The sequence below is a fragment of the Lepeophtheirus salmonis genome, chromosome 13 (genome assembly GCF_016086655.4).
Source record: "Lepeophtheirus salmonis chromosome 13, UVic_Lsal_1.4, whole genome shotgun sequence".
Taxonomy (NCBI): Eukaryota; Metazoa; Arthropoda; class Copepoda; order Siphonostomatoida; family Caligidae; genus Lepeophtheirus; species Lepeophtheirus salmonis.
The window spans coordinates 41,170,650-41,191,925 of record NC_052143.2 but is presented as its reverse complement, the minus strand read 5'-3'; the positions used below and the strand labels follow the sequence as shown (position 1 = coordinate 41,191,925).

At 29.9% G+C, this 21,276-nt stretch overlaps 1 protein-coding gene across 2 annotated transcripts in view; it reads left to right on the top strand.

Annotated features, from left to right (window-relative positions):
- The first annotated feature begins 16 nt into the window (after positions 1–16).
- The window catches only part of LOC121127454 (Na(+)/H(+) exchange regulatory cofactor NHE-RF3), a 33,759-nt gene continuing 12,499 nt past the window's right edge, over positions 17–21,276 (top strand). The window contains exons 1-4 of one of the 2 annotated variants that reach the window (XM_040722821.2): positions 17–673; positions 13,751–14,089; positions 14,245–14,601; positions 14,953–15,324. In XM_040722821.2, coding sequence (XP_040578755.1) covers positions 260–673; positions 13,751–14,089; positions 14,245–14,601; positions 14,953–15,324 — 1,482 coding nt within the window. In that variant the 5' untranslated portion in view covers positions 17–259. The remainder of the gene's footprint in view (positions 674–13,750; positions 14,090–14,244; positions 14,602–14,952; positions 15,325–21,276) is intronic. The other variant, XM_040722822.2, reaches the window with a different exon arrangement.

Below are 21,276 nucleotides of genomic sequence, written 5' to 3'. Positions count from 1 at the left end.
AAGGGAATTAAACATCGAATGTGTATATGTTTGTACTACTTTATAGTACTCGTACTTATTAGACATCAAGTCAGTTGAGTTTGTGTCTCTAGACCTTCCTGTCACTATTTGTCTCAATCTCTCTCTCTGTCTTAAAACTTCTAGCTTTGTGTATATTTGGTGTGTGCTTGTGTGTGATTGTTCCTTACTATTTGTTCATATCATCCACCCATTAAACCCATCATCTTCTCTCTCCGTACTTAAAAAAATCGACCACATCATGGTTAAAATTGAAGGGAAACCCCGTCTTTGCAAAATAGTCATATGGCCAGATTTTGATGGCTATGGTTTTAACTTACATGCTGAGAAATCTCGTCCAGGTCAGTATGTAGGCAAAGTAGATGAGGGAAGTCCAGCAGAAGCTGCTGGTCTCCGTGAGGGAGATCGTATAATTGAAGTCAATGGATACAACATCAGCACAGAGAATCACAAACAAGTTGTTTCTCGGATCAAATCCATTCTAAACGAAACCTCACTTCTTGTTGTAGACTCTGAAACAGAGCGTATTTATAAAGAAAGCGGATTGGTCATTTCCAATGAGGATGCCATTGAAATATCAGCACAACGGGATGAAATAGAAATAGAGGATGAGGATCGCAAATCCTTAGAATCAAATACTTCCTCTTTAGATAAGGTATTTTTTACATCTTAATGAAAAGATCTATATATTTTTTTAAATTTTAATTTGGTAAAAAGAGGCTTTGGAGATGTCCTAAATTATTTTAATTTGAGAGTAGGGTATCGTGAATAATGGATTTTTGGATGATGAAGAGAGCATCCCAGTCACACTCCTTCAGGTTGATTCTTTGTACAGTTGTTGAGCTTGAGCTTGGTGGAAAAACCACAGAATACCTAAAATTTACACAGTATACGGAAATTCGTATTAGATATCTATAAATTATATGCATACACATTATAACCAGATATTATAAATGTGGTATTTGGACATCTCCAAGTCCAGGTATAGATATATATGTATACATGATAGTAATAAATGAATTTCCTACCAAATACTCCTCTCTATATATTTCTACTCTCTACACACTTCTATTCGTAAATAACGAAAAGGTGTGTATCTATACAACAACTACATATTCAATGACTGTGTTGTATGTATGCAGTATACACGTATGAAAATAAAATATAAATATACATATGTTGACGAGTTGTGCTCTATAAATTTGTCGTAATGAAGCTTGAATCATACTACTTAATCATGTGAAAGCATTCGAAGAATCTCATTAAGAGAGACATCATCTCCCAAAGTAATTAACTCATGTCATGTTTCCGAAAATGAGGATTAACATTAACGTGTACATATATATATATATATATACATATATATATATGTATTAACTCCTGCCTTATCTCCCACAAGTTATTTTGAACTATTTTCACACACGATGAAAGTACGTTGAAAAACTCCCACTTGTGTTTTGAAGGGTTGAGTCTTTTGATAAATGAGATATACTTTGTGGCCTTATAAATCCTATCTCTCTTGAAATTGTTCTGTCAATGTCGACAAATGGTTAGGAGAAGATCTATTGGACTTTCGTTCCTATTTCTTTGTTAAATCCAATCAAAAGGAATAGATAATAATAATTCTAATCAAATTAGGAACTCAAAGAAACACATTCTTTTAAATATTTTAATCCCCAATACCCATGCACAATTTCAATAATTTATAAAGCTTAAAAGTATTTTATATTGGCTTATAATTTTGAGTTTAAAAATGGTTTACAACTGCTTTTGAAAAGTTGGTTTCCCTTTAAATTATAATTTATTGAATGATTACATCTGGTTATCTTTTTTGTTTTTTAAACTACACATGCTAGTAGATAAATTAAGATTCTTATACATATTATGATTTATGCAATGAAGAAATCCCGTAGAAATTGCTCAAAAATAAACCATCCTTATGATAGATACAGGGTTGACCTTAGACCACAGCATTTGAGGTCATTTGAAAGGTCTTCTCTAAGGAAATGCCACAATTATATTTCCTGAATAAATAATATTACTCGTTAAATTCCTGGCCATTCCTATCCAGATGGGATTTCTGTCCGTTTTTAATAGGTTATGTAATAGTTAAGGCGACCCTTGCATGGATAAACACATAACTTATATATCAATAATATGTAAGGGAATGATTGGTCAAATCAGTTAGTAAATAATAGTAGTTGTATTTCATATCATTTATTAAAAGGATCAGAGTTAGGAAGTTTGGTTTGGTATAAGTTATAATGGCAATGTATTAAATAAAGAAGGACTGGGCTCTTCTTAGTAGTATAACGATAATAAGATTTTTTTAAATATTTCAATTTGACATTTTGTTTCTACAAATAATTGCCCTCTGTATGGATCGGACTGAATTTTTGTAGAGAGTATATGACTACATAGTTTGTACTGATAGATGCCTTCTAATAGCATTTAATTGAGCTCTTTGTGGTGTTTCACATCTACATATTAAGTGAAATCTACTCCGTCTTAATTTTTATTTATTCAAATGTTGATTAATTCAATATCGTCTCTCATTATATTAACGTACATTTACAAGTTTTTTCTTTGTATTTTTATGCTGATGTGTCGAATAATGCTTTAATCTTGTATATTAGCAAGTAATACACACAAAAAAATATTTCACTTCTTTTAATGAAATGATGAGCAAATTTTATGCATATACCTCTTACAAATAAGAACAAATAATTCATTGATATAGGTGCCTTAAGCATCTACTCTATGAAGCTAAAAATACTTATTTATATAGGCACATGCAACAAGTAGGTACATAGCATCTTTTAAAAGAAGTATATTTAGACCATGTAATTATAATCTACATTGATTTTCAATTTAAGAGAATAATAATTGAATTTATGATATGACTAAGAACCTTAATTGGATTGAATTTCTCCAATTAAATTTCCAGAAGCTTACATTTATGTATTGACATAATTTGTAATAATATATCCAGTCTATTGACCTTCATACAAAACTACTTCCAAAATTGCAGTGAATTTCACACTCGTAATTCACATATTGTATGTATAGTATATATGTATATCCCTACATAGGTAAAACTGAAACCAAGATATATTGATTGGTATTTCTACTGATATATGATTTAAAGCTTTTATTTCAAAGGTAAAAATAATACAAAAGTTTGATGAATTAAGGCGCGTAAATCTTTTAAACGTGGGAAGAGGGTCAATTGTGGACGTACGCTATAAATTTTCCCAAAATAATAATCTTGGTTTATAGGTTCCGATTCTTTTTCAAAAAAATGAATATATACTGTAGTTTTTTTAATAGTAAGATTTAAATCAAGTTCATCAAGAACATGGTATCAGGAGTATTTTTTTGTTATAATCATGCCTTATAATATCAACAATTATTTCTCGAAATGTTCTCCTTCTGCAGCCAACATGTCCTCCAGTCTGGGAATGAAGTCCTTGCAAACCTTGATGACGTAGTCATTGGACATATCTACCCACTCATTTTCAATAGAGCCCTTCAGGGAATCAACATTACAGTTGGTAGTTAGTCAATTTTTCTCAACTATGTAACTATTATTTAATAATTGTTTGGAATTATTTATAACTCAACAATAATTAATTTGAATTCAACAAGAAACAGAAAAATGATAGCTCAAAATAAAATGTATTGTTGACTTATAAACATTTTTTCTACACATATACATATGCTCAACATGACATACCTAGTTTGGTAGTCGTGTATATAGGAATTTTGTATCATAAAAAATGGATAATAATTGCGGTTTGTAACATTTCCAGATTCTTCATCACTATAAAGCTTATAAACCAAGATTGTTGTTGTTCAAAAACAACAACGAGTAACTACAAGTAAAGTTTTACACAACCCCAATATTCCTCTTTGATTGAGGTTTCTATAATATTATTGTTGCAAAATGTACATCCTTCAAATGGGAGATAAATAAAACATAAGAAGACAAAATTAAGGACATGTGATGCAAATGAAATCAAGGTTGTTCCATGTCGTTGCCAAAAAAAAAAAAAAAAAAATCCTCTTATTAAGAAGCAAGACATAATTTAAAACATTGATTAATTTGTTGGCAGTTGGAAACAATTAATTTTGATATAATTAAGGATATAGTTTAACAACGATTTAACTGTACAAAAACAATATTTTATATTTATAGCACGATAACTGTGTTGGCGTGCCTAATTTACAACAACAACAACAAGTAATCAAAAGTTGTAGGTAAATACTTACATAATAGGAAATGAATTTATCCTTTAATGAGTTTTTTTTCTATAAAAAAATGTCCCCTATAATTTATCTATTTGTGAAGTAAAGAATTGATTTACTAAATCCCTACAGAACTTGTCCGCAGGTTGAAAAAAATAAAATGAAAAAAATAAAATATTTGAAATTTTTTTGGAAAAAAATTTCAAATATTTTATTTTGTAGAAAATAATTTTGAAAAATCTATGACTATTCCTAAAAAATGAAATTTTTTGGAAAAAAAATTTGAAAAAAAAGAAAATAATTTCAAATATATATAAATCACATGAAAGTTATAAATCAGTGGTTATTAACCTGAGTTCGATGGAACCCTAGGGGTTCTGTGAGTCAGTCTGAGGGGTTCGCCGGAGGTCAAAACACATGATTTGTGATGACACGCTCCACTTGACTAATTAAGAAGGGTTCGGTGAATAGTCCTATGAAAATGTTTTGGGTTCAGTACCTCTAACAAGATTAAACACGAGTGTTCTAAACTATTATTATAGATTATTATGTATCTCAACTCATACCAGAAAATTTGAATAGTTAGTCTAAAATTGGCCGAAATAACCCTATAAAATATAAACTATATCAATATTATATATAGTGTAAAAAAAAGTTGGAGATTTTTCTGTTTATCGATTTTTCTTCAAGATTGTTTTTCTGTTTACTTACAACTTATGTTGTGTATTTTATTAGACTTTTGAACGGTTCCTTCAGGATAATAAACATATTTTTCTATTTCTGTATATATAAATAACTCTACTGAGTCACTCCGAATGTAATGCCTACCTTTATTTATAGATATAATTAAATTTCTGTTTTCCAATTGGCTTAAAAATTAATCGAATATAACGTGTTTTCTTGTTTTTACAAGTCATTAATACAATTTTAATTAATGTACAAACATATATTAATTTTTTAACTCCAAGCCATGATTACTATTCCCATCAAATAAACTTATTATTTAATAGTTTTGTAATTTTAGTATTTTTTTATTTATTCATTAAACTTTGTTTTCAGTACAATTTTATCTGCAAAACACTTTAACATACTTATTATTTAACCTTGTAACGCCCTCTAGGTCACAATTTTCTTATTTTTTTCAAATTAGAACATTTGTTCACAATTAAGAAATAAGTGGTTTCTATAGATTTGTAAGTTTTTGGTTAGAAATTGATAAATTTTAGGAATTCAAAGTAACTGACTGACAGTTGTTGCTGATGTTTATATAGAGAAATCAATGATTCTCTCTACATAACACCATTAAAATATGATTTGTCATTGTTTGAAAAACACGTGGTTTTGTACTTTTTATTGAGGCAATACGTTTTCAATATTGGAAGGTCATGCGTAAGAAATTTTAAATGATCAATTGATTTTATATTTATAATTGCATCCATAATATTTTTGAAGCAAAAAAAAAGTCAAATTGCTTTAATCAATCATTCAAAAACTGATGTACTATATACAAATACTATAGGTATCACATTATGGAGTTAAGAAGATGTATAAAAAAACAGAGATGATTTTTATTACCACAAAGTAGTATTTAAAGAAACAAAAACAAATCAAAATATCAAATTTTTGAATGGGATTCCAAAGCAGGTAGAATAGATTATTATTATTCATGCAAATTCTTGGAACAGTTTATCTGCGGGGCTTGTGCGTTTTTTTAAAATTTTATATATAAATATGCGTATTTGTGAGTAATATCTTTTGTTCAACAGTGGGGGTCTGTATTTTGTATTTAGATAACGTACATAATATTTGTTTTCCTCTAAGACATTTGTTGTTGCAGTTTTATCCTATTGAGATCCCCAAGAGAGTAATGAATTTAGTAATAGTGCATTTAGGATGCCCATGCGTATTATTTAAAGTAGGCAATACCTTTTAATCCATGCGGTAATAATGTGTCTAAAAATTAAATTACCTAGTTTGATATTCTTGTGGGATTTCGAAATGTTAATTTTAAAGAGTATTTTAAGAATTTAACGGTTCTTAGTATGGGACTTAAATTTGTACCATCCCTCGCTAACATGAAAATATACACTGCATTTTATTTTCAGCTGTCGATGTTTCTCCTTTCCCCCCTCCTAATCAGTGTTCTGAACGTTGATAGGTTGAGTTAGAATTAGCTTATTTCAAGTTGCTAACAGTTCTCAGCTAATATTGCATAATAATTTCAAAGTTGGGAATAATTGAGCCACTCTCAAATTATTTTAGGTATTTTTTCCAATTTCTTTTCGGTGGAAAAGTTTCATTATATAATAAAGGTAAAGACTTTATAAGTTCTTAAAAAAAGTCCCTAACTTTCAAGTGCTCTCACAAAATCCATTATTTTCCCAAATATTTGGTTAGGAAAAGGTATTTTAATATTCCCCTCCCCCTTTTTTTAACTAAGTATAATTTGTTCCTTATTTGTCACATTGGATCCTACGATGAGATGCTGTAAAGGTGTAACCATCTACTACAAATTCTTTTGGACAGTATTGCGCTGGACCGGTTCAGTCGACAATTATCGTACGTCGAGTATTGATGTATCAAAGGAAGAAATTTCGCAATTTTTACACTACCCAAAAGGGAAAAACGCGTCAAAAGCGATCAATAACACTTGCAATATTTGCAAGGCCGACACTCTTTCGGTTTGTGTTGTTTAACAATGGTTACACCACTTTTCTCTCTCAATTCAGCTCTACTTTGAACAACTCGAACGTTTGAAACTGGCAATCAAACAGAAGGAGACAGTATTGCCGAATAGGAGACAACAAGCCCTCATCAGGACAACACCAGGCCGTACACATCTTTGATGACTCGTCAGAAGCTCCGGGAGCTCGGATAGGAAGTTCTTATGCATTCATCCTACTTATAGTCTGTACCGGGCATCAATTGACTACTACCTGTTCCTGTCTATGGCCAATGCTATACATTTGGCCTCAATAGAGGTTGTGAAAATAGATTGTCCAGTAGGGTCAAGGGCTTCGTCTCGTTGGCATAAAGTTATTGAAAAGAACGGGGTATAATTGTCTTTAATCGGAGAATGGCAACACTTCTTATAAATCATTGAAATAAAACGAAAAATACGAAATTACTTCTTCTCCAGCCTATTATTGTCATAAAATCTACGTCAGTTTACCAATTGAATTAGTTGAGTATCTTTCATCCAGGAAAATAGTTTAACATTACCCTTGGTTTAGGACAAATGAAAGTATATACATATATTATTAATTTACAAGTTAGTAATATTAATTGATAATGACGTCATTTAGCAAATATGATAGACAAAAACCGTTCCGACTTATGCGTCCGATTTGGGAATTTTGGACCAGTACATCACAAAGTATTTTACTTCTATTGAATGTGCTACATACCAAAAAAAAACATATGTAAATATATGTATGTGCTATAGATAATGACTTTTTCAAAATGGAAGAGTGTTGTTGTCATCAAATGAGAAGTGACTCGCTTCCTCTCTCATTAATACAATGAAGATGACATATCAATTCTATTGTTGCTCTACCGTTTAGATGAGGGACATGCTCTAAATATGTATCTTTATACACCTGTTGTATTAATACAACTGTTGTGTTACACACATCGTTCCTTACAGTTCGGTTTTTTCTCTTTCTTTTTTTCAAAGATAATTATTAATGATATACTTTTTATTAACCCAAATAAACTTATCACTTGTGGCTTTTAAAGGTTTTTTTAAGTCTCATAAGTATTAGCAGGGAAGCAAGCACATATAGATTTTTTTATCCACTTACAACCTCGACTGTCAAAATTATTATTCACAATGAATGGAAAATTTTATTAGTATACACATCAATGATTGAGTATAAAATGACATCTTTTTGAGTGCATAATAGTTCAGAGCAGTCACTTGCTTTAAGCCATACAAAAGTCAACTCATATAAACAGATAGGATCTTTGTTTATTTCAAAAAGCTGGCCGTAAAATGGCCATGAACTTCAAGTGAGCTTTTATGCACAAAAATAGGACTTGTACAGTGTACACAACGCGGATTGTTTGAGATTGGACAATTTATTCCAAAGTACTTTAAATATTATAATCTTCAAACTTCAACAATTATCCTTATCTGAATGCAGAGGTTCTGTGATTTGAAACTTTCTTGTATGTATGAGACAAAAGCCACGAAAAATTAAATTTATTGTGGTATTTTCACTCCTACAAGCAAGACACGTTTTAAGTCACATAACCTCATCATTCTTCCATAGTATTAAATAGATTGCACAGTTGAATTGTAAAAACATCTGACTAAAAGTGATGAAATTATTTATTCTGCCAACCAAGTTTAGTCATAAATTGACTAAGCAGAAATTGTAATAGTTCTTTTGTAATGATTTTCTTCTGTTGAAAGTGTTATAAGCGCAGTATAGAACTCCATGAATAGATATGGAAACTCATCTCATTAGGCAATATCAAATTTTAGGTTTATGAAAGAAAATAACAACATCTAACTTTTCAAATATAATAAATATAGAATGTCCTAAGAAACATAAATTTCCAATCTTTTAAAAGAAGAAAAATATATTTCGTAAAATCTTCACTAAGAGGGGAATATTATATCCTAAAAAGGGCTATAATTTAGTTGGAGCCTAATCTTAACATTTACATACTCCTTTTTATAAATAGCAATCCTCTTTTCGTTTAGTAATAGGATAAAAATTATTCTTTATCGCTTATTATCATTTCAGTAAATGTTATTGGCATGTTAGCACTTATACAAAACATAACCCTCATTCTTTGTGAGGTCATACACGACTTTGAAAAACATCTTGCAATTAAAGACATGAAATGTTTCTTCTCACAACCTTGCACCATTCTCTCGTAGAATTCACAAAAAGTGGATCAATGAATCTCTTTATAATTGTCTGCATATTGCCAAATGAGACTGAGTGGAAAAAAATAACTATTTGGGGGTAATTACTTTCACTTAAACTATCGATAGCAGGTGTATAATACTTTCCAAGGATTTTAGTTTTTTATTTCATTTTGTAGAATCTCATCATAGTATTAAAACGGCCCCATTTTCTCAGTATGGAGTTGTTGACAACCAACTCCTCTAAAAACCTAGTACAATATTTGTGTTGAAATCACGGACCGTCGACCAATTTTCTCTTCATTCCAGTTATGTGACTTGTACACGTACAAGACACTTTAAACTTCATATGACGTTATTGTAGTGATGTTTATAATTTAGAAACACACATGACGTCAACAACAAATCATTTATAAATTCGGTTTTATATCACTGATCAATATATTTTTTTTCTAAGATTGATATTGACCGAATATTTCTTTGTGGACTATCTTTCCCAAACTTTTTTGAAGGACCTAATTCATTCTTCAAAATAAAAATTATGACGGTGTGAAACCGGTCTGGGATTTCCAGATACAATACCAACACTAATAATTACTCCTAAAATACTCCTTAATGAATCCTGGACATCACAATAACTTGATATTCAATCTATTACATTGTATTAATGTTATTTCCTTTCCAATTCTACCAAATCCTTAATTTTGTAATCAATATGGTTTTTTAATTATTGCCTTTCCTCACGGATGCTTACTATTTATTTCAATTGACTAAAATATTTTTTTGACACATTTTAAAATTCAATTTATATTAAACATAAGGGTTATTTGAGACCATTATATTCAATGATTGGCTTTACCTCAAGAAGGAATAACCTTTTAAAAGACATGAAATACTCATAAATTTTCTTTAGTAATTTAGAAAGATATAATTGTGATAGTTTTCGTCAATGTGAGAGAAAAGTTATTTCAAAGTTGAAATAGGGACAATTACATAGAGTTAGATCAAATACATCACTAGTAAAATGGTTATTATTTACAGAAATAATAATCAGGAAAGATTGATTCATTGTTTTTCAGGATTAATCGAAGTAGAAAAAAATTATAATTTTATTGAATCTTTCTAATTTTATCATGAGGATCACGATTTATTATTAACCAATACATATATAATAAATATATTTTTTGTTGATTAGATTAATCAAATTTTCAAATAAAATCATGAATATTTTTTAGATTTAGATAACCTTGGAACATATGATTATTAATGTATATATATCATTGGGATCATTATCATTAATCAAAAAGGTTCTAATCTTTATTTTATTCAATTTACTCCATAGTTCCATTAAATAGTGTATCAATTAAATTATGTATGATATTGAGTTTTTCAAATCCTATTTTGTCCGGAAACTTTTCAAGGTCAAGTATGAATAATACTTTTTTTATAGTCAAAATATAAACATTATAGTTGAAACTCCCTTTACCTTAGACGCCAATATTCAAAGCCAGACCGCAGGCTTAAATCTTGTTACGAAAATTTTACTACGAGGCTTGTTCAATTCGAACTTGGACTGAATTAGTTCGGTCTTACAATAATTATTATGGGGCCGTTGTCAGACTGTTCTAGGATTTTTAGACCGGACCCCAATACTAAGGATTGCTTGTTCAACAATTTGGCCAATTAACGATTAATTGTTAAACGGTAAATTATTTATTAATTTTCTAGTAAATACGAAATCTAGTCCAAACAATCCCGTAAATGGCAGAAATACTTATACATTGTAAAATCTTACTAGATGCACTACTTTGCACAGTCACTAACTTAGTTACTTTCTAGCCGTCGGAAGAAGACAATACATGTCACTGCATCTCAATTAAAGGAAATGAATCATAATGTGTGTATTATCTTAGCTCTTTGTTAGGGAACTGGGATTCATGAGTACATTTTTAGTACCAAAAGTTCGTTAAAATTAACAAATTTGATCGAAAATGAAATTATACTAATCACGAATTATATCTTGTTGATTTCCAAGTATAATGTTGTTATGATTAATAGGCATAATTTTGAGTCTATGTCTACTATGTATGAGGAAGTAAGATTTACTTAATATTTGGGTTGACGCCAAAAAATGTATGTTCATTAACAGAGGATTAATAAGCAATGTTGACAGATTCTTCTAAACGCAAAGATTCTAAGCCACTAGGAGCTAAATAAAGTACACAACTTAATTAGAAGTACTTGCGGAATAATTGGGCAAGTGGGAGATTACTGATTAGTGGCCAATTAATCAAATGTGTCTATACATATTGCACATATATAAAAATGTTAATTGAACTATAAAAAATTTCTTACTTATATGATACATCCATTTTTTAAAAGATTTGTTTCCCACTTTTCCCTTAATTTATGACTCATATTAAATTTACAAAATATTGAAGAACCAACAGGAGATTTTCTTCCTATACCATCCATCAAGAGTTAATGACTACATGGACACTTCAAATAAGATATTCGGAAATGATCTTCCAAATGACGTATAAATTCTCTATTTTGAGGAACATAATGATGAATATTGAATATATTAGTGTATATATTTTATCTTTATTTGAGTTGAATGTACTTATCAAGGTATTATCTTATGAGCTCATCTCCAAAGATTTATGATTAGCTATTTGTGTAGATGCAACAGCTTTTTGTGAGGGGGATTTGATGATCAAGTCTCTATATACACAGACGTATTTTACATACATTAACCTTCCTGATGGAAGTAGTAAATGAGTTAAGTATCATATATATACAAGTACTTAACAAATCAAAGATCCTTCAGTGATAATTCATTTTTGTTTACTTTTTTAAACTGGAGTTGGGTATTTTTTTTTTTTTTGTATATTTCTGTTTTTTTTGTGTACCATGGGAGGATTTTGTTCTAGAGGGGTTTAGGCTTCGTGTTTTTTTCAGTGGCAGCTCATGGTTACAATTTCTGGAAGGGGGATCTTAATATAGTAAAATAACATTAATATAAAGGGTGTTGAGTGACTTCTTACCTATCGTCCTAATTTATCCAGACATATCCTCATTTTGAATTCTGTCGATGTCGTCCAGAGAGTTTTTATTGATTTATGATATGAGAAAAATCGAAAATCGACTTATAATAGAGTTATGTACTCATATAATCAAAAATAAAGAAAGCACGAAAACTACTGGATCCCCCCCAAAAAAACTTCTTTTAAATATTTATTTTTATTGGATCCTTAAATTAGTTAATGAAGAATATTATCACCCTCTCTAAAACCGATTTTGATCAAGCCACGTGTCCTCTTTTTGAAAATATAAATATGATCACCGTAATTTTTTTACATTTTTAAAATGATCTTATACTTATTCATCTTTTTTTTGTAGTCTTATTTCACATGAATTCTAAACAAATAGTTCGTTTAATTTATTTATGTATATTCAAAGACGCATTAAAGATTATGAAAAGCTGCTGTTAACAAAGCTTATGCATAGTATACATTATATAATTATTTGTAATTGGATTTAATATTTAGAAACATATTTAAATGAATTAGAATGAATATATTACTTTTTAAGCTTAATTTCTTTTAAGAGTGAATTATAGCCATTGCCGGATTTTTTTTGCGGGAGTGGTGGTGGAGGCTAGACCTACTTGTCTCTGAAGATCTATTATAATACATAAATATAAAATGATTCTATACCTCGTATGTAAATAAATACAAATTGCCCCCATGAACAAATTTCAAACTCCACCTATGATGATAGACCCGGTCAATCTTGTGAATTGACTAGAATCATAGAGAACTGTAAGTGTGCTTAAGTTATGTGAACGGAGGTGTAATAATTGTCCTCTTGTGCAGCTGTTGCTGGTAGTATTACATATCACACAGGAAATCATTATACTACCAGAAAATAACCAATTGAATAGTAAATACAAATTTAATTAAATATTACTTCTCAAATCAGAAGAAACTTCTTACTTTTTCAGTTAAATATTACTCAAACCTTCTCTTTTCATACACTAATCAGCTGTTTTTCATTTATTTAATATGAGAAATACATGTAACAACTGTGCCCTCAATTAGTATAACAATATAATCTATTAATAATGAATTAGGATAATTATATGTTTAACTTTATGAAGAAGATTGGTTGTACGATGAACTAATCTTATAAATACTTTTTTATTATTTAACACCAGTATTATACGGCAGCTCTATTGTGATTTAAAAACTAAATATAATATTATTTTGGATTAAATTTATCCTCATGCGTATAGGTAACTGCAGATTGACTTTATATCAAAATGATATCTTTAAGATAAAATTAACTACAGCCACATATCTCTATGCTTCACAAAACAAAATTAAATCTTTATTTTATATAAATATGAATTTATTCAAATAATAATAAACTTAATAATGTTTATTTGACTGTGATCATTTAACATGTTTTGAAATAAACAGCCATAATAAAAAAATATGAAACGTCTATAAGATGCAAACTTTTGAGATGCCATAAAATAACACTATGAATTCAATTATTGCTGCTTGAACTAACATCCTTTTCTAATTTATGTGACATTAGATCAAACGGCTTCGATTTCCAATGTGCTCCACGGGCCATCCAGGTTTTGATATTAGTTATTATCGACATAATGATCTCTTCGCCGTGAGCAAAATATATTCCTCTGCTGCTAAATCAGCCGGACTCAAACTAGGAGATCGAATCCATTCAATCAATAATGTTGACGTGTCTACTCAAGCTCTTCTCAGAAAGGATCTCCTTTGTCTCATTGCCTCAATTCCCAATGAGGTCATTCTCAAAATTTCACATGCTCCTAAATACCAAAATCTTGAGAACTTTAGGCTTCCAAGTGTATCTTCATCCTCGGAGAGTTTAACAGACTTCCTATCGACAGAACGGGTACAACATGTGTGATCAAATCCTGTCATAAATAGTACATACTAATTTGTCCCAATGATTATTATCTCATTAATTACTATACTGTGTCTGTCTTTATTTGTTTGTATTATAGAAACAAAACAAATGGAATCATTATATTCTTTTTTGACTCCCAGGTGAAAAAACACACGTTGTTTGAGTTGAAACCTCGACTCTGTAGAGTTATTCGGTCATCAAAAGAAGAAAAATTTGGTTTTAGTCTTTTGACGGATAAGAGTACTGACACACAACACATTGGTAATGTCTATCCTGGAACTCCTGCCTATCGTGCAGGAGTGAAGCCTCACGATCGAATTATTGAGGTGAATGGTGTTAATGTAGAAAATATTGAGCATAAAGACATAGTGGCAAAGGTTAACAAGTCCAAAAGGAAATTGGAACTCCTATTAGTTGATAATCGAACCCATGTTCATTATAAAAAGGAAGAGATTAAAGTGCATGGTGCCATGAAGGAACTCCTCATTTGTACAGAGGTACCTCTTATCCCCGTGGTCCTTGTGTTTGTCCATCAATTGTTCAAGTTAACCTATTTTTTTATCTTTGTTCAGAAGCTACATAGTTGCAGCACGTATCTCATATTCCGTATGTGTTCTTCATTGTTTCGTTTAGTTGAAAGTATGTAGACATTCACCTTCGTGTGAGTGATTCAAAGTCCTTTGCATGTGTTTCATACAATCCCTTTTTCATGACAAACATGTGCCTATTTTAATGCCTACTAATAGTAGTAGAATTCTAATAGTAAATGTTTTGATATTAAATACATTCATACAGTAACAATGAAAAAAAATGTGTAAAAATCAACTTTTTATATTATACTTACATAGAAAACACTTGAGGATGACTCCGCCCTCTTCTATACACATGGTGGCAAAATACGAAGTTGTCATATCATTAAAAATGAGCCTTCGGAATCCTTTGGCTTCTCCATTCAAACAGTAAAAAAAGAAAACACTAAATTTATCAAAGAAATAACACCAGACGGTCCAGCGGATAGATCAGGACTCCTTCTGGATGATGTTGTTCTGGCAGTGAATGGAGAAGACGTCGTTGAAGAGACCCATAAGGATGTTGTGGATCGCATTATTTCAAGGGATCTGGACACAACACTTCTTGTCACGGATAGAGATACTTTTAATCATTGCATGGAACAGAATATCCCATTGGTTCCACATCCATTACGTGTTAATCAGAGCAAAGTAAGAACATCATATTCTATAACCTTGTTTTGCACTTAAGTATATCTCAAAGTAACAGTATTAGTATTACCCATCTTTTGCCCAAAATACAACATACGTGTGTGTTTGTTTAGTAATGAACACCCTTAAAATATTAATACAATGTACTAGATAGGTTGCGTGCCGTTACAGTAAGGTAAGTCATGTGTGTTCTGTTTGTGAGTGTTTATATAAAACATATTAATGATATTTATGCACACAAAAGTACTTTTTTATGTATGTTAATACATATTATATGATAGAAAAATGATTTCAAAAAGTTCAATGCCAATGTTTTACCTACCTAAAACGATTGTTATTATGATAAAGACATTTAGCGGTCTTTTATTTTGTATCAATGATGAAGATCAAGGTTATATGAATATAAAATAATTAAAAGAAAATTCGTGAGTTAAAGTATTGAAATTATATATTTCTTATTTTATAAGAAAGAAAAACAAAATAACTTTTATTTTTATTCTGTACTGAACGTCTTTTTCCTTTTTCTCAGCTCCTCGTGTAAGAAAAACATGCTCATACAAGGTACATCCTTAAATAACTTTGGCTTTTTGAATTTTTTTAATAGATTCAAAATATCAAATAGATGTTTTCCTAACTCGTTATGTTTTTTAATTATAATAATAATATTATAAAAAACCACAAAGTTTTATATACTCTAAAAATGCTGTATACAGTCTATTAACAGTAGATCTAAAGTCGTGTTTACTGGAATGACAAAAGTTCGGAATTTTGTAACGCAGGATATTGTTTATTTTGCATTTTATACATCTAAACAAGGAAATAGGTTTTAATCCTTCGAAAAAAGGTCGCCATGGACGACGCGTTTTGATTTGAAAATATGTAAATATCGAAAAAATGGCGTTATTACCTTATAATTATCAAGGTGAATCGAATACATGATTTTTGTGAAATTAAATATTGTAGTTTGGAAGTATATCTTTACATTATTGCTCTATTTTCCCTCATATTATGATTACTTAAGTCCTAAAGTTGTTGCAAGTAAATAAATATACTCTTTTGGTACGACGTATTACACGTAGTTATTTTGATTTATGTCTTATTTTTACAACTCAAATATTGATTTTTTTATACTAAGTATGCAATATATTATTATCAAATATAATTCCACAGTTCATTTATGCAAAATAAGAAACACTTCTTTAGCAATTTATTATTTTGGACTACAAAAATTTTCTTTTAATATGATATGAAGGACTTTTTTTTGTTTGGAGGACTGAAAATTGCTTTCTTGTTTAGATGCATAAAATGCTACAATACAAACTTTTGTCATTATAGTAAAGTCTAATTATAAACATGAAATTGTAGAATGATGACCCTATTCTTGATTCTTATACTAAAAAATAGTTTATTTTTAAATTGTACCCTTCAGACCTATGACTGCAGTGTGTGGGAGGGGAGAGGACTGTAGTGATCATTTAAATGCTACAAAGTTACCTTTTCTAAAAAGAAAATGTATCATTAAAAAAAATAATTTTTGTGCTTTTCTAAATAAAAAAGTCTTGTTAAGAGAAAAAATTCGGAGCTATAAGCCAGCAAATAAAAATCCTAGTCACGGTCCTGATTCTTACCTCTATAATTTAGGAGTGCCCTTCCTGGATGAAAGTCTGGTTATAGAAGAGTTGAGCTTCTACATTTATCATTCGTTTACATGACATGACATGTTTGGGTATGGACGACGATATATTCCATAAAATATCAGAACCGTTAAAAGATTTGAATTTTACTAAAGTAAGCCTGCCACAGTGTTGAGAGACTTGAATCGTCAAATATCGACAACTCTACTTTTTAACATAAAAGGTTCCGTGATTTAAAACGTTTTTGTTTTCTGATGAGAAAATAATAATAAAAAATAAATGTGTATACACTTTCGTAATTGTCATTCATCTTAAATATCGTCATATTTTCTCTCATACAAACCAAGAACGCTACAAATCACAAAACTTCTACATTATGAAAATGGTTGAGGTTGGAAGATTATAGATTATATGAAGTTTTTTATAAAAATGTTGTCCATTATTCCATTCCATAGTAAATATTCTAAATGTCTGACAACTGATAGTTGTGGAAGCTCACCTATAACCTATGGTATAAGTCTCAAAGTATAATATTTTTCCAATTTATATGTTATTCCTATTTTTAACCCTTTGTTAGTGAGCTTGGATTTTATAAAATTTCTTCAAATATGTTTATAATAGATTTTTTTGCCCTAAATTTTTGCATGTTCATGAAAGATCCTTCAGAATAAATGCAACTCTTTGCTTTTGTTAAAATATATTTCCTTGGAATTGTTCGTAAATTTTGGAATTTACGAAATTAATTGTTGGTAAATTTGTTTAACTTTAATTTGTTCCTTCGCATTTTCTACTACCTTTATGCATTCCAAGGTATAATCACTAATTTAATATTAGCTGTTATTGTATGTCTATATCACACTTCATCATAAGTACGTTTTTTGGTACTTAAAATTTGTTAAAATAATTAATATTTTATGGAAGGTTATATCAAAAATACAATAATAATATTTCAACTTTGATAAATTAATTTAAAAAGTAATGTTTTAAAGCATATTAATTGGTACTTACAGGTGAAAAATGTATGAAGTAATGATTAAAATATTACAAATTTAACTAGTGTAATTTTGAGTCTTTGTAGATAATGTATCATTTAATAAAATTCGTTAAATATTTTTTCTAACGGGTTGTAAAAAAAGAATATTAATATCGCAAAATATTAAAAATTGTGAATTTAGGTATTTAAAATGCTTTATGCTCTGAGGTTATTATAGTAAAACCCCTCAAGCATCAAAAGAGAAACATTTAACACTATAGTGTCCATATTATTTGTATTCAATATGACTTAAAGATTTATATCCTTCCGTAGGGAGTGTAATTTTACAAAAAAAATCTCCATAACTTATCCCTTTGCTTTTCGTTCAATTATATGTGTTTGATGATTAAGATTTATGAGTCTCTTCAAGGTCTTTTACTCAGAGAGAAAGATAGGTAATTTACCGTTGATATAGTTACAAGGACTTTTCCTTCAGTATGTACTTGATACATGTATGGTACTTTTTCTTTAAACGCTATATAATTAAAGAAATTAACAAAGTACATATAATATATATTATATGTAATTTTTTTCAAGAAGAAATTAAGTTTTTTCTTACCATATCCTCTTTTAAAATTGGGAGTGCCGTATGATGCGAGTATTTACTTATGTATACATATCCCTAGGAAAGTAGTTAATTATTTTTATATCCTTAAGGAAGAATTCTTTTATAATAATAATTAAAATAATTATTTTGGTCAATGCCTCTCTAATTAAAAATAAAAGAAATTCGTCAGTTGGTGTGAGTAAAGAATATATATAAAGCATCATATAGGGAACTTAAAATCAAAAAACGTACTCAAAGTCCTTAAAAATATCTGAGTACTTCGCAACTGTAAATTTAATTTTGATACACTTTAGGACAATGAAACATTTTTGTACTTATCTCATAAATATTTATTACCAGACACTCGATATTATGGTTTATCGTACAGAGAATATGAATTCTATCTTTTATTCAATATGAATTCTATCTTTTATTCAATATGAATTCTATCTTTTATTCAATATAAATTCTATCTTTTATTCAATATGAATTCTATCTTTTATTCAATATGAAGCCCTTTTGTTTCAATAATGCCAGCTTTGAACTTACAAGCATATCTTAATAATATCGCTTTGTACAAGTTATTTGTTCGTTGAGAACACTTACTCTTAGTGCAAGTATAGTAAACGTGCAATAAACGTCGTTTAGTACAGTCTTTGATCTCAATACGTGCACATATGATGTAATCAAGTGGAGTTAGGCCCGCATAGTAAATTTTGTTTGGCATCTCAAAAATGCTTTAAGGTATTTAAAAACATTTTTTTCTTAAAGCTAGATCAATAAAAATTGAGTAATTACTATTTAAAGTACTTTTTGTTTGTGATTAGTTATACCTCTAAAATAATCATTAAAAAAGTATGTCATAATGAAATTTACTCTTGGTAGATCAGGATAGTATTTTTTTTTGTACGTGAGTACAAACAAATATACACTTATTATTAATAATATGCATAATTTTTTAAGGGTTAACATTAAACTATTTGAGAATAGGGGTTTTTGTACATCTAAACTTATATAAAATACTCTTCAATTTGGTAATGATAAAATTAATTAAATCACTTTCTAGGGCGGTATAGATAAAAAAATATTTTTTGTTTTACATATATTACTTGCATCAAAGGATCCCATATTTTGCCTGTCTTGCTGCAACCATGCATTGCAGGCTGTAGTAATTGATTTTTGTTCTACCAGAGCTCATTTTACTCCTATTTTATCTTCTCTTTCCAAGTAGCACTACAACAGACACTCTCTTTATACCGGGTGGAAACTTGAAACTTACACACTTGTAAAGAAAATAGCCTCCCATTCTTAAATAATATATATATTTAACAAAATCTTAATTAATCTTTTTCTGATACATAGAAAATGTCAAATTCATTTGTTATGTTCGGCATCCCTTGACCTCACAGATGGCGACAAGCTTCTTGCAAAAAGAGTTGCAAGTATTGCGAATCAAGTTTGGTTCCATGACAGCCACTCCTTGTCGACAGAGGCTTTTGTCTCAATGTGCGACCAAAAAGAAAAGTCGAGGGAATCGACATTCGAACTGTATGGTGCCTACATTCTCTTGTCCCAGAAAGCGACGTTTTTAGCATGAAGGTCTGTGTGAGCGGGGGGCCCTTCTTGCTCAAAGACGAAGTTGCCAGTAGGAAAATTTGAATTGACTCAGGGGAGAAGGTTGGCCTTGAAAATGTCTTTGTACATGCCTGCCGTGAACCTATAATCCTCTGAGAACCAGATCAGGGGCTCCACAATGCCGCTGGAGGCAACAGTGCTTAGATACTTGACTGATGCTGGGTTTTTGGTGTTTTAAGGTACTTTTTAACATTGTGGATCGTCTTACGAGTCAGTCACATCAGGCTGGATACTTCAGTTGGATTGTGACCCGCGCGAAGAAACATTGCTGCCCTAAGCCTGGATCCGCTCCGATGACATTTCTCGTCCGATTTAAAACAATTCAAAATGCAATTGGTGTTTGAGATACAATACAATTACAGACAGTTCTAATTTCCTCACACAGATCCTCTCAAATCAATACAATACTAGTGTGTAAGTTTTAAGTTTCCACCTGGTACTTACTAACAAAGAGGCACAACTCGTGCGTTTAAAAAAAATACCTGTAATGTATATATGTAATTTACTATCCCGAGATTGTTCTTCGTTCATTTGTTCTACATATACTTGTAAGAGTGAAATAACATTTGGAAATAGGTAGCAATAAATAAAGACAATAATTATGTTTCAGTCTTGACGTGTTACATAATATCTACATTCAATAGGATGTGTTTAAACATACGTTACTAAACGCATTAGTAAAATATGTAATTGCTAATTAGTTATCATGAGTAGTTAAGGTTTGAAAATGAACAGGAGATCTACTCAAAGAAATAGAGTAAATGATGCATTTGACTCCCTGACAATTTTTGAATAGGGTATGAGCAAATTAACCCATTGGATGAAAATTCTCGGGCCTCAAACATAGATTGCAGTATATATTTTTTTTGTCATGGATCAAAAACAATTTTGTGTTTTAATTTTACACTAATTCTTGATATGAAAAATATAGTTCAAGCTAAGCATTGGTTTGAAAAGTATATGAGGACTCCGCTCCAAAAAGCGAATAATAGTAAAAACTATATAAATAACCAAAACTCAATTTTGAACAAAGAACAAAACAAAACACGTGTTTACTTTGAGTTAGCTTGGGAGCGTAGCATAAATAAATTAAAAAGTTTCTT